At 34.1% G+C, this 19,264-nt stretch overlaps 1 protein-coding gene and 1 pseudogene across 1 annotated transcript; one reads left to right on the top strand and one right to left on the bottom strand.

Annotated features, from left to right (window-relative positions):
* LOC120779119 overlaps positions 1-19,264 on the bottom strand; it is a 30,835-nt pseudogene that overhangs the window by 3,175 nt on the left and 8,396 nt on the right.
* Positions 7,310-8,227, top strand: LOC120779121 (sperm flagellar protein 1-like). The gene has a single exon (XM_040111314.1). The coding sequence runs from the start codon at positions 7,387-7,389 to the stop codon at positions 8,098-8,100; it is 714 nt and encodes a 237-aa protein (XP_039967248.1). The 5' UTR covers positions 7,310-7,386; the 3' UTR covers positions 8,101-8,227.

Below are 19,264 nucleotides of genomic sequence, written 5' to 3'. Positions count from 1 at the left end.
TGTATTCCTACAGATATAAACGACTTCGAATTTCTCACGCATAGATTGACAAACTACCCAAATCCTGACCGATAATTGAATAGTAATATTTTGAGCGATCGTTCCAGACGCTCATACAAATGTATAAATTTAGCTTGGCAGCACTTACGTACATTTTTGCTGTCAAACCATTTGCTCTATTTACAGTCTCTTCAATAATGTATTAAGAGTAAACAATAATATTGCATAAAGGAAGCAATATAAATACAACATTCTTGTTCTTAATATTAATGATAATTCAAAAAGTAATTTTTATTATTATTTAGATGGCAGATATTAAGTCGGCCGAAAATGTATACATTTTCATAACAAATCCTCTCTTATGGTCCAGGCGCTGGACTAACTGCCGTTAATAATACGACTATAATTTTGAGTTAATTCAAAAATTGGGCCCAATCTGCTTGACTTTAAATTCGGTATATTTCAACACGGCTATTCACGAGAGTAGTCAATGCTCAATTCTCTGTATTTTTCATCCAATAGTTTTAATTTATTATTGCTAAATAAACAATAATAAATTAAAGCAAATCTGACCTTAAAATTAAGACTTCGCACAACTCTGTATGGTTCACGCTAAAATTATTTTCGGGTATCAATTCTATATTATGGATTAGAGCGAGAAGTGACACCCTCATCAACTCATCTACATATGTATCTGCTATTTCATCATGTACAAAATATTACCATAAATAAATATAAGGCGTTTTCAAAATTATTTAAATTTAAGATTGAACTTTCGTTCGCTATTAATATAAAATTACTTACCGTTTGGCTCCACCAGCATCGGGTGATACAATAATAGAATTCTTCCACTCTGGTATATTTTCTTTAATCCATTTTAAGACTGCCGGTTCAGCGTACAAATTGTCAACAGGTATATCGAAGAATCCCTTAAAATTATAAAAACATGTTTTATGTAAAACCTTGAAGGTGTGTGTTTGTTTTATATAAAAAGATAAGGTATATTTTTATTTGAAACACGAGGCCTACTATTAACTTAAAGTGGCGGAGGCCGATGGATTGCCGGCCGAGCTATTCAAACACGGCGGCGAAGAACTGATAAGGTGCATGCATCAGCTTCTTTGTAAAATATGGTCGGACGAAAGCATGACCAACGATTGAAATTTAAGTGTGCTCTGCCCAATCCACAAAAAGGGAGACCCAACAATCTGCGCCAACTTCCGTGGAATAAGCCTCCTCAACATCGCGTATAAGGTTCTATCGAGCGTTTAGAGACCCGTGGAAGGAGAATCGACACACACTACCTCTTCGACGATTTCAAAGCTGCTTTCAACAGCATGAAAAGGAGCTGCCTTTATGCTGCGATGTCTGAATTTGGTATCCGAACCGTTCGATACCAAACGAGGTTTCAGACAAGGCGACTCCCTATCGTGCGCCTTCTTCAAACTGCTGCTGGAGAAAATAGTTCAAGCTGCAGAACTTAATCGAGCAGGTACAATCTTTTATAAGAGTGTAGAGCTGCTGGCGTATGCCGATGATTTTGATATCATCGGCCTCAACTTCCGCGCCGTTAGTTCTGCTTTCACCAGACTGGACAAGGAAGCAAAGCAAATGGGTCTGACAGTGAACGAGGGCAAGACGAAAGTTTGTCACGAAGTTTGTAACACCTAGAAGGAAGCGTCGAAGACCCTATAAAGTATATATGTATATAAATGATCAGTATGTTGAGCTGAGTCGATTTAGCCATGCTCGTCGATTTGTCTGTACATATACATACGAACTAGTCCCTCAGTTTTTAAGATATCGTTTTGAAATTTTGTAAACGTCATTTTCTCTTCAAAAAGCTGCTCATTTGTCGGTACTGCCGATATCGGACCACTATAACATATAGCTGCCATACAAACTGAGCGATCGGAATCAAGTTCTTGTATGGAAAACTTTCACATTTGACAATGTATCTTCACAATAGTTGGCACAGGTTATTTTCTAAGATAATAATGTAATATACGAAGAAATTGTTCAGATCGGCTTACTATAGCATAAAGCTGCTATACAAACTGAACGATCGGAATCTAGTGCTGGCATGGAAAACTTTTGCATTTGGCAAGATATATTCACGAAATTTGGTATAGATTATTTTCTAAGGCAACAATGTAATCTCCGAAGAAAGGTTAACTATAGCATGTAGCTGCCATACAAACCGAACGATCGGAGTCAAACTTTCGCATTTTACGTGGTATCTTCACGAAATTTGACATGGATTACTGCTTAAGGTAATAATATAATCACCGAAAAAATTGTTCAGATCGGATTACTATAGCATATAGCTTCCATACAAACTGGACACATAGTTACTTAAAGAAATGCATCTGTGAAGGGTATATTGGCTTCGGTGAAGCCGAAGTTAACGTTTTTTCTTGTTTTAGTATGCAATCCAACAACAAATTTGTTAAACTAGTATAAAAATTTATGATTTTACGATGTTTTATGACACGTTGTGAGTACCACAATAGCATATACTAACTGGTATATCGTTTAAACATTTTTATAGGCATTTTCCGGGATGGCCTTCACCTTTCGCGTCGAATTTGTTTATACAGTGTGCCGGTGTCGATGTGTTAAAAAAGCCATAAATTCGGTTTGGAAAATTATTTTTATTTATTTTAAAGTACAAAATGTGTGAAAATAATCATAAATTCAGGACCAATTCACTTTTGCTCGATATGACAACCTTTTGCCTTAACTATGGCCTTGAGATGGTCAAAAAACGAATCGCAATCTGCCCGAATGTGACTTGCCGGTATTTTGGCCCACTCACGGACAATGGCTTTCTTCAGCATCTCGAGACTGGTGTATTTTTTACTTCGGACCTTGCTCTCCAAAAAGGCCTAGAGAGAATAATCCATTGGATTCACATCTGGTGAATGCGAGAGCCATTGTGTGGTCGTAATGAAGTTCGGAACGTTGTTTTTCAGCCATTCTTGGTTCACTCGCGCTTTGTGAGACGGTGCTGGGTCTTGTTGAAACGTCCATGGTTTGCGACCGAAATGTTTGTTTGCCCACGGCTTTAAAGCAGTCTAACACTTTCCCGATAATATGTCGCATTTACTTTGACGCCAGGCTCGATGAAAACAATTGGAGAGCGCCCATCTGCGGTGACAGCGGCCCAAACCATTATTTGTGGCGAGTGCTGCCTCCTGGTGGCCAACCGATGACTTAGATTCTCGTATGAACGGTCGGTCAAGTAAACCCTACCGTTTTAAAAGTTTACGAATTGCTCAATTGGAAAAATTTTTTCGTCAGAAAACACAATGTTTGAAACTTAACCGCTTTCGGCCAAGCGAAGCATCTGCTTCGCTCTCTCAAGTCTTACTTGTTGCTGCTTCGGTGTGAGATCATGGGTCTTTTGGAACTTGTAAGGCTTAACCTTGAGCTCATTTTTCAATTTGCGTCAGATGCTGCGGTCGGATATTTTCAGTTCTTCAGCCATTTGATTGGCACTTCGTCGTGGATTTCGCTCAAGTCGCTTCTCACTTTCCGAACCATCTCATGTGACGTTGCAGGCGTTTGATGACCACCTCCATAGCGTTTTGCGATGCTACCAGTATCATTGTAACGAGTGAGGGTGCGATAAACAAAAACTTTATTCACATTAAGGTGTTTGAGCTCACGAACAATTGCTGGCTGTGATTTTCCAGCTAAATATAAAGCAATCACACTATTACGTTTGAATTCCATCGCTGATCACTTTTTTTTGCGTTCACTTTTGGCAAAACGCTTTTTTACACTTGCGAACAATACTCCGAACTGTCATTCAGCAAATTTATAAACAGCTGATTCCAGTGCGACAACTTCGCGAACGGTCTGAAGTTGGTTACACTTCGAGTGCCGGACGCTGTACTAACTGATATATAGTATATACTAACTGATATATAATAGTCTACGACAAAAAGTGAACCGTAAGTTAGAAAATTCTTATAGCAGAAGTACTGAACAGATTTTAACTATAATATCACATTATGATGATCTCAGAACTTCATTAAGATAACTCAATAATTGGTCAATATTTAGGGTAAAAAGTCATCCGAAGACACTAAGGTTTCGTATTTTGTGTTTGGAGCGCGGATAAGTTATTGTCCAATTTCAATCATATTAAGTAAAGTGGTGGCGCTCAATGAGGCACTTTTTGTGCTAAAGTTTTGCCAATACTTTTAGATGCATATATTGAAGTGATTGGTTAGACATACTATATTTGTAATCCGATTTCGCCGACTAACTTTCCGTAGCATAAAGAGCATAATAAATTTCCGTGAAACCTATCTAGTAGTTTCTGCAATTAGAGATTTCGCCTAAAAGTGAGCGGTGCTACACTCACTGCCTAATTTTTACATTGATTCGTTTGCATTCCTACCATGGCATATTTACTGTAAAATTTAATGCGTAAGGCGGTTATCTTTATCGAATTATCGCGCTTTTAGTAGTTTTAAACATGATCAACATACTACTGTATATATTGTTTTCAAACATGGGTGAAATCAATTCACTTCTTTCCTTAGCAACAAACTTTAATGAAAACATCTTATTCAAAAGGTGATTGTTTAGAAACTAAGTTTTAAGCTTTCTCAAAAATTACTTGTTACAGAGCTCCATGAGTTCCAAACCAATAAATTTAACAGCAACCTAGTAACCAGTATTTTAATGATTTAATAATAACACGTTTGATGGCTAAGGTCGCTGACCGAATTAATACCCTTACGATTGATAACAATTTCAATGGTTTCTTGCTGCTCTGTCAGTGAGTTAAACACAAAAAAAGTCGTCGTCTTGTGCTTCTGCTTTGTTCGTAGATAACTTTCCCGTTACTGGCAATGTTTTTCCAATTTTGCTTCTGAGGCTTACAGAGTATTATAATTACATACATTATTTCATTAATGTCTTTGACCATATAGAACGACGCTAACGATAGACAACACGTCACTGAATAAATTAAATTTTCCTGATTGTGTACTCCGGGTTAAATTCGGGTCAACAAAGTTTTTAGAAGAGAAACTAGAACTTAACTATAGACTATTCACTTAACATGCATTTCATAAATGAAATATATAGCCTTATTACGATTTCAGTTGAATTGAAAGGGAAGCAATTCAACTTACTTACATATATATTATATTTATTCGTATTTGTGACCACCCAAGTTTTGCAATTAGTTGAACAAGTCATGCTATAAAAAATCTTGGGAATATTCGTACTTTAAAATATCAAAAAAATCTTAAGACTAGGGACCTATAAACATACAAACATATTTAATTATTCTCTTTTTGTAAAAAAAAAACATGATTTAGTTAACTTATTTTCCGAAATCTTTCTGTACCAATAATGATATTATGCATATGACAAATTTCATCTGAAGACAATTAGCAGTGATGCTTTCTACCATCATCTATCATGTTTTCACCTCAACAGGATGTCAGCTATTTTTAAAAAAAATGTGTTATCGAAATTTTAATTATTTAGACTAAACAGATGATTTGAAAATTTTTGTTTAATATCAATGGCTCAGCAGTAACTTTGAAGATTGAAATCGGCTCGTATTTGTAGATATGTACTCCAAAGTTGATGCTATGCATGCCTAACTTAAGGGGGGAGCCTGCTTTAGAAGCTTCAAAAAATCGATTTTTTTTTTGCTTAAATCTCTTTAAAAATAATCTAAGAATATGCCCCCAAAGTTTTAGATGGGAATTCGAAATATTTTCGGAGCTAGAAGGAAAATAGTGACCGAGCGTCTAGCAGATATGTATATGAGCAATTGGGCAGAAAGCGAAAACTTTGACGCACGATTTCTCAGTTTTTCATTTTTATGATTTTTCTTAATTGGCGGGCAGGATAGAAAAAAAGTAAACGTCCTATCGAAACGAATCAAAATGCGTTGCATTTGGAATTAAATTCTCTTCAAGGTGAACCTAAAATACTTTAGGAAAGTTAACATTAATCCGGTTTTTAAACGATTTAAAGTATTTCTTTTATTTATTTTTAAATGCATTTTTTTAAATCTGCGAAAAATTGTTGAATTTTTCACTTTTTGTTGAATTTTCTTGGTTAACCTAGGAATTACACTATTGAAAATTAAAAATTTCTTTTGTTTTTTTGTTTCAGATGAAAATTGCGACCTGCATCTTGCCCGCCACACAGAAATTGCACACTCGAGGCGCCTCCGTAAATTTCTTCAAACATGACGAATATCTAATGTATAATAATAAAAAAATTTGAGAAGACTCTTCAAATATATAAGAATAAATCCTAAAAGTTTCATTTCAATCACACATTTTTTTCCTTTCCAAAAAAATCCTTGAAAACATATATTTTTTGAAGCCTCTAAAGCAGGCTCCCCCCTTAAGTCTGTTCACTTTTTTTTAAGAAAAACAGAAAAAACAAATAAGGAAGGGCTAAGTTCGGGTGTATTCGAACATTTAATATATGTACTTGCAACTTGCAAATATCAAAGATCGAAAATTTCTTATGTGCTTCCAGCACAACTTTGTGTTAAAAAATGTTTCGAAAGAATTAAACATCTATTGGAGGTACAATTAATATGTCACAGACCAATAAAATGCTAGCAGGGTTTCATCAAAATACCTCGAATACATTCACCAATAATATGGAATAAAGTTAGCGGGATGTTCGAAAATCTTCTTGTTAGTTATATAGGGCTAGATTAAGTTTTCGACCGATTTGATCAATTTTATTCATAAAGATACACTGTTATGAGTAAAAAACGCTCTCTCATTTTCATTGAGAAAACTCACATCTTTATATTAGGTAAATGAGAGCTAAGGGATTCAACCCATTTTTGACACACAGGCCTACTATTATCAGGAAAGTTTTCTCACTGAATTTTCATTATACATATATCTCGCACATTGACGGATATTTGCTATAAAAAGTAACTAGATATAGGGCGGCATATCTTAAGAGTATTATTCGTGCAAAGTTTTATCTCGTTATATTAATTGCGTTTGATTTGTACGTTGAAAGGTGAAAGAATGAGATAGAATTTAAAAGTTACTTTCGTACTGTGGCATAGAAAACACAACCGTTGGGTGAACAAAACTCTGTAGCAACATGCTGCAACAACATAAAAATTAACATATACTATATAATATACATATGTGTGTACATACATACATACATAATAATCTCGAGTTGAAAGGGTTAAATATTATTCTTCTTGATGTTCAAAATATTTTAAACACACTTTTTTTTCTATTAAATTTATTTGGAAAAGGAGACATTTATAACATATTCAAAAAAATATAAAAATCAAAAAGCAATACTATATCTAATAAATTAAATTCTAAAAATAAATTCATTATTTGTCCGAAACTCAATATGCCAAAGAGATTAACTGATGAAGAACTTTCTGAACTTAAAGTATGGCTTACTGATCAACAAATTAATCCAAATAAAATGCACCGGGAGTTTTCGGATGCAGTTCCAGTTGCCAATTTACTGAAAAAGTTGTATCCCAAGTTAATTGATTTGCATAACTATCCTCCACGAAACAACACTCAACTAAAGTTAAACAATTGGGAAACTCTCAATTTTAAAGCTCTCGGAAAAATTGGTCTACAACAAACAAAATCCATGTTACAAAAATTAGCTACAGGAACGCCTGGGGCAATAGAATCGCTGCTTTATGATATAAAAATGCAAAGCAAAGCTAAACAATCTGATAGAATTGACGATCAAGAGCAAGCTTGGTCGGAAAACGATGATATCATTGCCGTCAATGTTAGTAAAAAAATTGGTGATGCGATCGTTCAAGTGCCACAAAAAATGATTTTATATTCGATCTACGAGAACGCTATTCGTGAATCTCAGGCAAAAGACTCTTATTTGAATGCTGCTAACCAAAAAATTGCTCACCTAGAAAATATTTTAAAACTTAAAGCGGAGCGCATAGAAGAACTATGTGCACAACTCGCAAAAGTATCGGTGCGCAGTTTGATAAAGCAACATAACTTTGAAAATTCCAGCCCTAAGTCTCTTCTTAATTTTGATAATATTGAAAATGAGACAAATAGCAAAAACATTGACTACTAAATATTTTCTATTTGATATTCCAGCTAACATTTTGTGATGTGTCAAAATCAGCCATGTAAAGTATATATGATTTATAGACTTGTTGAAATACATAAATATTATCCTCTATATACAAACACATACATATGTATATATTTTTTATAAATATGAAATTTCAAAAAGTGGTTTAATTAACAATTAACTTTTGCGTGAAGAATTAGGAAAAGAGAACACTGTAGCTGAATAAATAGACCTTAGTTGTCAGTCAGATGCAAACGAGAACTTGAATAAAATTTTGTTGAAATCGGTACACACACAGATATTAAAATAAGCAGTGCATTTATGTATAGTTTCAAATTTTTCGGTAGTAGGCGCCTTTGCATGAAACTCCTCGATCAAATCGAAGCAAACGGTCGAAGCGGACCATAACTAAATATGCGTTATAGCGACATTGGCTGCTTCGCATTTTATACTCTCACAACTTGGAAAGGTAAAAGGCAGGTATGTATTTTCGGGTGTTGCAAAACTTTAAGGAAGAGCAAAGTTCCGGTATAACCAAACATTTGATACTCTTGCCTGTTAGTTATATAAGGTCTAGAGCAAATTTTCACCCGATTTTATCATTCTCAGCACGAAGATGCACTGTTATTAGAAAAACACGCTCTCTCAATTTTATTAAGCTATCACACATATTGGCCGAAATATGCGGTATAAAGTCTCCCGGAAATTAAAAAAAAAAACTATAAATAGATATATGGGGGCTAAGGAAAGAATTGAGCCAATTCAACCAATTTAACAGACATACTGAAAAGGATTCCTTCCAAATTTCAATTATATATCTTACACATTGACCAATTTGGGCAATTTTTAGTCATAAGGTAGCACATCGCAAAGGCACTATTCGTTCAAAGTTTTATCCTGATATACTAATCCTACTCTTGCGTCCTCATCGCGCACCCTGGAAACGTGAGTAATCCGTGTTTAAGATGCGATAGCTAACCAGTGTGGTGCCTGGCGTCACAGCTTAAAGGGAGGAAGCTTCAGTGGAGCAGCCACTCTGTCATATTCGGACGGCCTTCGATGAAAGATCCCACCTTTGATAACGACCCCAAGAAACGACTATGATTTAAGGTCATGCACCTGGAAAGTCCGGCCCCTAAATTGGGAAGGTGACGATGCCCAGCTGGTTAATGTATTCGTAAAAGTAAAGGCTGACATCACCGTCGTCTAAGAAATGCGATGGACGGGAGAAGGACGGAGACAAGTAGGTCCTTGAGACATTTACTACAGAGAGAAGGACGATATGACCAAATATGCCTTTTATGAGCGGCTGGAACGCGCTTATGACGACTACTCCTACCACGATGTAAAAATTGTGCTTGGCGATTTTAACGTCAGGGTGGGCAAAGAAGGTATCTTTTTTCAGCCTACATGGTGAAACCTTCCCAAAAGAGTTAAGACTGATCGACTTCGCAAGAACCCGAAATATGGCTGTATTTAGTACCAGATTCCAGCACAAGAAAATTCATCAAGCTACTTGGCTGTCTCCTTGACGTGCTCGGAGGGTCTAACATCACTCTTGTTGAAGCGCCTTTGTACAGCAAAGCATGCCCGTCAACAGATACACGGAAGATACGACGCCGAGAAGCTACTATCACAACCGACAGCGAAATGGTTTTCTGCTCGATTTGTATGCCTGCCATCTGAGGGCTCTCAGCAACAGCTGCTAACGAACAGCTGGTACAATGAGGACTATTGTGTCGCATTTAGATATAGCGGACAGTCTGTCTCGCAATGTTGCGATCGACCAAAACAGGAGCGGAGTAAAAGAAAGAGGCCGAAATGCGTGAGTATGAGGAGCTTGAGAAGCTGACCGACCTACTCTTGTAGGTGCCAAAGTGATGATCTAGTGGTTGATGTTCAGAGCGCGCTGAAGTTATGGAGGGAACACTTCTCCAGCCTGCTGAACGGCAGTGAAAGTGTAACATCTAGAGATGGCGAACCCGATTATATGGAATATGTGTTATTTTGCCCGATGATGAAGAGGTTCGAATAGCAATTACCTGTCTGAAGAATAACAAAGGGGCAGGGGCTGATGGATTACCGGCAGAGCTATTCAAATACGGTGGCGAAGAACTGACTAACATGATCATTTATAAGTTTATCTACCTCGATTCGTTTTAGGTGATACATTCAACCGATAGGTGAACAAAATCATTATACTCTGTAGCAACATGTCGCAAACTTTTACAAATCGTTTGGTATATTTATATTTATCTTTAGTAATACGCTGTCAACGGTCATCAAAGTATCCTTTTTACAGATGAAAAATTGTCACGGTTTTGTCAAGTTTTTAATAAGGCGAGCAAAAGTTTTTGCCCCAGGACACAAAGCAATAACCTTCTAGAAGTGGCTTAAGTTTTCTTTTGTCATACTAGCTGCAGATGATTCGACGTCCGTGCGTACTGCTTTGATTATTGGCGAAACGTTTGAGAACTTGTGTGAAAGTTTTCGAATAAAATTTTGTTAATCGCTCATTTAATACTATATATGTATGCATTACTAGATAAAAGTAACTTTATATGTATTATAGTTTCATTTTTACAACGGCTTAAACTTGTAACAGAAACAATGGCAGGTCTAAGTATATAATAAGCTTCAGCTAAAAGAAGATCAAGCGAGATTACTTAGAAAAATATTACAAATATTTCATTATTATTAAAATGTAGGCATATATTTTTAGGTAAAGTTTGTTTTTTATTAGGATTCGCAACGGTAACCGAAATGGATTGCGCTAACATTAGTTTTGGGTTATTCCAAAGGCTTTAAAAAAGAGTTTGATTTAACAACATAAAGAAATAACACTTATTCCTATGAGGTTTTAAAACAGAATTATTAAGATTAGTACTTTGTGCATCAAGCAAAATAATTAATTCTATAGAATTTGCTTTTAATTTGACGGGGACAAAGACGATTAAAAAAATTCTAATTCAGTGTACTAATTCTTTGAGGGGTTATATACCCTCTTTGTCGAAGAAAAAAAGGAAAGTTTGGATTTTTTTTAGGTATGTAGCAATTATTTCACTACACGAATGTTTTTATTTTTTGATAGTACACTTTATTAACAATGTTTGTGCGAAATTTCGTGGAAAAATATCAATTAGTTTTTAAGGGGTGGCTGTTTCCCTTAGAGGCCTTTTTTTGGCAGAGCCTTTTTTTGTGCACACGGGAACGTTTTATGCAAAAAATGAACTTTTTGGTCACTGGAAATTTCACCAAAAAGTTCATTTCGGCGAAAAAAAAATTTGTGCGTAAAAAGTCGATCGTTCAAACACAGAAAAATTTCATTACGAACATTAAAAAAAAAATGAAGAAAATCGGTTCAGTAGTTTTCCGCCAATCCATGTCAGCGCAAAGTCAATTTTCAAAAAACAAAATTTCGAGATATTCGCGTTTAAAGTTTCGCGCTCGGGTTTGGGGCCGCGACGAGGCGCGCGGTTAGAAGTGCTGTAACTTTTTTTCTACTGCTCGAATCTCTATGAAAATTTGAGAAAATGTTCTCAAGGAGTTGTTCTTTAAGATAAAGCAATAAAAAAATAAGTATATATGTAAAACCAGTACTCAGGACTCGCCTAAGCTTTACTAAAAATGTTGACCAAAAGTCAAAAATTTAAATCTTTTACTTACTTGTATTTGTGATGCATGTAAATCCATGGTGATGATATGGTCAGCTCCAGCTACAGACAACATATTTGCGACTAGTTTTGCAGATATGGGAGCGCGACTCTATTAAAAATAAAAAATAAAAATAAATTCATAAGCACACATTTTGGAATGACACGATTAGTTTAAAATATAAAATTACTTCAAAAAGTATTCGCTCATTTTGTACTGAGACTAAAGTCTTGATGAACAATATTGGATTAATTGTCCAAACAAATATAACGAAACGATAAACGAAATATTAAGTTGCTATAAGTAATGGTTTAAGTTTTACTTAGTAAAACTGTGTTTTGTTACTGACCTAGTCCTCAGCGTCCAAACCACAGAATCTAAACATAATAATTTGTTCTTATACAGATGGCAATATGCTGGAATATTAAAAATAAATTGCATATATTAGGTTGTCAAAAAAGTCTTGCGGTATTTTCGCTAGTTGGCGCTGAAAGCGCGTAGTTCTAGTTTTATTCGTCGCATCGGGTCATGCTATACCTTTTTGGAAAGCTCATTTCACGCGCTAACACGTGTTTGATTGATTGTCGTTTCTTTTAAGTCGTTCGTGATTTATAGCGTCGCAAACATGGAGCAAAATAAAGAGAAAATACGGCATATTTTACAGTACTACTACGATAAAGGCAAAAATGCATCTCAAGCCGCCAATAAAATTTGTGCAGTTTATGGACCCAATAAAGTTTCCATTTCCACCGCACAACGATGGTTTCAACGTTTTCGTTCTGGTGTAGAGGTGGTCGAAGATGCGCCACGCTCCGGAAGGCCTGTCGTCGAAAATTGCGATAAAATCGCTGAATTGGTAGAAAGAGACCGGCATAAATGGTAGCAGCCGTAGCATCGGTTAAGAGCTGGGCATGAGTCATCAAAAACTCATTTCAATTTCAATAAAAATACCGCAAGACTTTTTTGACAAACCATTATTTACTGCTTTTTTGCTGCCAATTGTGATAATACCAGGAAACTAAAAAAAAAAACGGATTGACAAAGAAGCGGAAAGAAACACAATGATTTAGGATTGGAAGAAAACACACAAATAGATAAGTAAAGAGAACTGAGAAATGTTTACAGCATTTTCAAAGTCATGCATAAGTGCATGTATTTTTGAGGATTGCATACTTTATGTCAGTACTATTATTTTTTATCCGGTCTTCCATAGAGACCCAGTTTAGTGTGTTTACCGTCTCTTTTAACTACAGAATGTAATACAATTTCAACAACTCTCTACTTTTTAATAAAAAAAAAACTCTAGAGTTCGAAACTGCGCTCGTTGGGAAAAAATCTTTAGACTAACATTTCATGATATACAAACAAACATCCCGGTAGTTATTTTTACTAAATTATCTTGGGCGAATCTTATATAAGTATATCTATATATATGTCAAACCCTCTGATTCTAGTTTTACCTCATTCTAGTTTTTTTCACCCACAATAAATGCAGCGACCGGGTCTAATTTCTGGATGTATAGAGCCAATGTATGTCACATTTCCGCAGTTCTCTCTCGTATATTCATACGTGGCTTGATCAAATCAAAAGAGAGATTTTCCAAGTAATTTTTCTTAGTTCAGGAAATGAAGGAATTAATTACAGAGAATAGCCCGGGGCCATGGCTTAGTGTTTCTTGCATAATTACAGACCTTACACATTCTATTGACCACCTCCATATTCCCAGTATAAAACATTTAAGGGTCGCACAACGGGTATATTTTGATACCATACTTCTAAAGGACTTTAGCCATGCTTCAACTGTTGCACATTGCGAGGAGCTAAAATATTTTTTAAAATACGACAACACCTCCTCAAATATTTCTGACAGGTGCGAAACACGAACAATTTCAGTGTGATTAACCTTAAATTGTAGCGGTTGCAAAGAAATGGAAACCGATTTACACTCATTGCAAGATTGGACCCATATTTCTAGATAAGAGCCATCGGTTTTAAAAAGGCCTTCAAAATTCTTTCTATTATTTTTCCTTACTACTGCAAAAAAAGGCCTCCTGTCTTAATTTCTAAATTATATAACTTTTGCATTGTAATTGTTTTCGCTGTAGTGTGGAAGGCGCTGAATGTGCTGATTAGAGCATTTAGTAATCATTCGTATTACACATTCTGTCCCATATGTCTCATATCTCACTGGGAAGCTGCTTTTAATTGGCGCCTTCTTTCACGCCAAGTAATTTGTTATTCACACTTTTCGATCACATTCTTACTGCTTTCGATGGAAAACATTTGTACTACTTGTTCGTTCTGTCCCTACCTACATAAAACTTGTTGGAAAACGGTAAATCAACCACCGATCAGTCAAATATATTGTCTTTGTGATGTGAATCAGTGTCGACTATGTTTAACTCTACATGGTCTTCAAAATCGCTGTCACCCTCGTCCATAGACCGAGCCAGAGTCTCCTATAAAAACTCTGATTCTCTGATCTGATGCGTCTATCGTAGAAACGTGCCAGCAAACTGGTTCCAGCAGCAATATTTTTATCTTTGCCTTTTTTCGTATACCATCATATTACAAGCAAGAATCTTCTAACCCGCGAAGTAAATGCCATAACTTTGTAGCTCTTCCAAGCGTAAGCTTTGTAAAAAAATATATCAGTTGCTTTATTTGAGGGTCACAACTTATACAAGAAGTAAAGAGATGTACAATTATCACGTTGTTGGAAGTGAAGTAGGTAATTTACCTATTATTTACATTAATTCTGAAAAAGAGATGGCCGTTTTGAAATGCTACCAAAATATTTAGACATTTGTATCCGTTATAAAAGATTATAAAAAAAAATAACCACACAAAATTGAATAAATCGCCCGTACTGAATATTTAGTATTTCTACAATACAGAGCACTGAAATCAATGAACTACGGCTTTCCGTTATCTCATTTAGTAATAAGTAGAATACTTCTTTATTTTAATGTAAATAATTGGAAGTTCTATAACTGCGGGTACTTACCAAGCCCCGGGTATCAGTTATCTTTCCGTAATTATTTTAATACTAAAAACTAATGTCTATTTTAAGATCTTTTCTCCTGCATTTGTGGTGAATGCAGAGCGAAAAGTTATTACAGATCTTATTAAACGCTTATTCGCTATATTTTGAATATTCTATCAATGAGAGGGATATAAAAAACTGAAAAGTAACGACACATCATTCGAGTGCTTCTAAAAGTCAAAAATGCAATGTGTCCCTTAAAATTCATTTTTAGATCTTGGAGCCAAATCAGGTGAACATGGTAAAGAGATTCGACATAATACATATTATGCAAATTAAAAAACGCTAAAGTGGAAAATGGTCAACAGCAAGACTTGCTGATTTCCGTTGGTCGACTTGTCGAGAAACTCCAAAACAAAATCGATATAAACAAAACTACAAAAAAGTTGAATTTTATCTCCTTGATATTTCACTGATATTTGTAGAACTTGTACTCTAAATTTTATAATTTTTGTTTAACTTTAATAATACATTTTTTGTAATTAATTGAAAATCTATTTGCTGTACTTGCATACATCTGAACAAAAAAAAATATAGCCCACTGTTATCTCTTATATTTTTTAATATTTTAAGTATTCAAGAGTATCTCTTTAAAAGAAATTCCGATTTCGAATAACGTTAAAAATTATATTGAAAGTTTTAGCTTAATAACATTTTTCGAAGCGATTGTTAGAAAATCTCAGGTTCTAATCAATCAATTTGTTTGAAATTTTGTGACTTTTATTTACATATATAACCTCTAATGGCGTGTCAGGGACAGTGAAATCAAAATATTTAATTTGTACTATTTAAAAAGAGGTGAATTTAATAAGTACTGAAAATTCTATTTTTTTTTTTAAGTCAAATTTTCAGCACGAAGCATTAAAAAACAACACATTATTTGAACATAGCAACTATTATTTGAACTATCTCGGGTAACCGACAAATTATAATTTGATGCTGGATCATATGAAATGAAATGTGGGCAAATCGCTTTGAAGCTGTGAAATCTAATGTAAAAGGTTCATAATACAGGTATAAAAATCGACTTGAAATTTTGACGCAATAGTATCAACCCTTATTAAAAGTAGATGGAAACGTCAAAATCAGGCAACTTGTTAAGAGTAGTTTTCTACATTTTTTGCGAATTTTAGATTTTGATTACATAAAAATTTGTGTGCTTTCTGAGTAATTCACCAAAATTGAACTTTACAAAATTTTCACTCTTTAAAAAATTTATGATTTTCTCCAGCATTATTTCCTTTTTGCACTTATTTGCTGTAAAGAATTTACATTGTCTATTGATATAATGAAAATAATATTTATAATTGCAATTTCGAGATAAAAGTTTAGCAAAAAAATACGACAACTGATCTTATATTAATACAACAATTTATACCAAATTAACCCGAATTGTAATAAGCATCATAGAGTGCGAATGTATTCAAAGAAAACTGATACTTAGTACGTACATACATATGTACATAATTGATTATGTGATAATAATCTCTCATGTGACCTTTAGGGCAGACTAGCAAAATAAACAAGCTACAGATTACGCATTTGCTTTTTACATACATATGTATGTACATATTTGTTAAATACTCTTTTCATTTGTTCATAGCATTTCAAATTTGTTTTAGAGATTATTGAGCAAACGAGATCTATGACCTACAATATGTATACATATGTATGTCTATTTAATTCAATACCTAAATATATTACACTGTACTAACAATAACTAAATCGCCCCCAGTACGTTTTTGAAACGGTTAATCTTCTTAAAAGAAAGAAATTTCAATAAAAACTTTTCCACTTTTCATTCAATGATATAGTGACTTTTTATAAAACACTTAATAGTTCATGGTAGTCAAAACATTACGCCTTCTACTTAATTTAAGGTAGGAGTAGGATATATTCGTGGAAAACAAAGGAAGAGACTTAAGATTTTTTATGAAGCGATTAAATTCTATTACTAAAGAACTGAAGAATATTCTGTTAAATTTCATGTAAAACAATAAAAAATAAGGCAATGAAAGTAATTATTCGAACGTATTTGGGGAAAAAGTCGGTTTTCCACGACTCATAACCTAAATCTGGGTCATGCAAATCAAGGTTAATTCGTTAGATAATATCTTGCCCCGGATAACGAAGGGAGGGTTTTATGGAAATGATCAATTTTTAGAAAACGTTGAAGGAATAAACGCGATTTGTACGGAAAACTCGACTAAATTTTTATTGTAGAAAAAAGTTATTACAAATTTGAAAATAACTCTTGTAAAATGTTATTAAATGTACAGAAATACCATAGTGTTCAAATTTTCAAAAGAACCGTAGAGTTGTGGAAGGCATCGAATTTAAAAACTTGAAAGTCTTTAATGTTTTGAAATCTAAAGTGAAATGTAAAACGTTCATAAGACACCTCAAGAGAAGCTTGTGAAAATCGACTGCCCCAGTTCTTGCTCGGACCAGCGTTTCTATGAGAGTGGCATTATTAAATTACTATTAAAATGGCAACAAATTATCAAACACAATAGCACATACTTGACCTAAATCGGAGCATTCTAATTATGATAAATAAAACATTTAATTTAATACAAAAATAACGGATTTATTTTTACTAGACCTATGTATTATTCACTTTCACGTTTTGTTGGGAGTTTTTTTTTTCAAATTGAAAAACTGTGGCATTTCATTCATAGGATTTTATTAATTTCACGACGAATTTAAAGATTAATATATATCAATCACACGATTTTAAATTCTAATCAACGTGTTTTGTCTTCCATTAGTTTATGTTTCATTTTCCGAAATTGCAAATTATTTGAACCTAGCCTCTCAAAAAAGTAAGGGGTTGCTATTCGTATTATCAAATATGATGGATTAAGTAGCAATGATCTGCATTTTTACTCAAGTTATCACTTCACGGCATTCTACTAATATATAATCAGGTTAATAATAACAAATCGTGCGATTAAGTATTAGTGATTATTCATTAAAGTTATGCCACTCGCATTTGTTTAATTATAAAAATTTATTTCTATAAAACAAAAGAAAATTAAAAATTAATTCACAAGTGTTACAAATTTAGAGTGCGTTCAAAAAACAAAGTTTTTATTTCTAAAGTGTAGGCAGGAAAAACGGAAAAATGTGGTTATTATAGAAAATACATTCTTTTATTATAGCTAACATTTATTAAATACTAGCTCCAGTCTCCCGTGTTGTCTATTAAAGCCTGACATTTTCGATGGCAACTTGCAACTAAATTTTCGCATATTCCATAGGAAGCAAACTCCAGGTATGTTGGAGTAGCCAAATGAAATTTTTAGTTGCCATAAATGCTTTATTGATATTTTGACTTTCTCTATTGTATTGGTGTGTGGTGACAGTGATGTCCAATCTAAATTAACAATATGGTTTTCTTGTTTCAATTTAGAACAGTTTGTTCCTATCTTTCGGATCATTGTTTTCTTGCTGTATCAAATCATTGTCCATCTTTGCCGTAAAGCATTTCAGCCGATCATTCCAGCAACATTGCATGTCTTCTGGGAAATATCTCAAAGCTCCAAATCCATTAGCAAACAAGCATCGGTAAACATGCACCTTTAGGGGGTGCTTAACACTCCTTCGGATAAATGTTTGCCCTATTATTAGCTAATCACGTTTCAAGGGGTTAAACAGTACAAAAGTTGCAATCACGGTTGATGTTTTCCAGCGCCCAATGCAACCTTTTTTTTTAATTTGTTTTTCAAAGAAAGCGTTTGATCCAGTACTGCAGTGTTTCTAGATTTTTGAAGTCTGTCCCGCATTGTATTTAGAGATATATCTTATCTCTTTTTAAGGAATTTTTTGTTAGTATACGTTAGACTGAGCAATGGCTTCTTCTCAAAAAGCAGAACAATAACTTTGTCATGTGATTGCTTCCTCTTCCTAGCTTCCCAACCAAGTTTCCAGTTTCTCCATGATAGTCAGACAATTTCTTCACAAATGCTTAACTCGTATTTAAATACTTTTTTTTAGTTTTTTGACAGTATATTTGGGACCTTTAGACTGCTTCTTAGAAACGCTGCTTCAAAATATTTCATATGTATACTGTGCACTAATTTTTCTTATTTCACGGCACGACGCGACACACTAAGAAGATCGAAAAAACGGACGGAATCGTACGCGTCAGTTATCGCCATTGAACTTACGTTAGGAAAATCGTTTTTTATATTAAATTTGTATGTATAAAAAAATAAAAAAAAACAAACAAAAAATTCACTACAATCAAAAAAACGCATTCTTTAGAAATAGATGGTGCTTTCTATTACCAGTGAGCTAGTTATTAGTGGACTTGAACTTAACTGTAAAAAAAATTATGTTAACAATTCTGCAGTTTTTGGTTGGATTATTTCACTTATTGTTGTAAAATTTAATAGTTAATATGTATGTTATTATATATGAATTATAACTTATTAATGAAATACTATATTTAATCTGCT

The sequence above is a fragment of the Bactrocera tryoni genome, chromosome 5, assembly GCF_016617805.1.
Source record: "Bactrocera tryoni isolate S06 chromosome 5, CSIRO_BtryS06_freeze2, whole genome shotgun sequence".
NCBI lineage: Eukaryota > Metazoa > Arthropoda > Insecta > Diptera > Tephritidae > Bactrocera > Bactrocera tryoni.
Note: the sequence above shows the minus strand (reverse complement) of the source record. Positions and strands in the feature narration are given on the sequence as shown.

Coding starts and splice junctions, on each gene's coding strand:
- LOC120779121 (XM_040111314.1), top strand. CDS start 7,387: ATGCCAAAGAGATTAACTGATGAAGAACTTTCTGAACTTAAAGTATGG.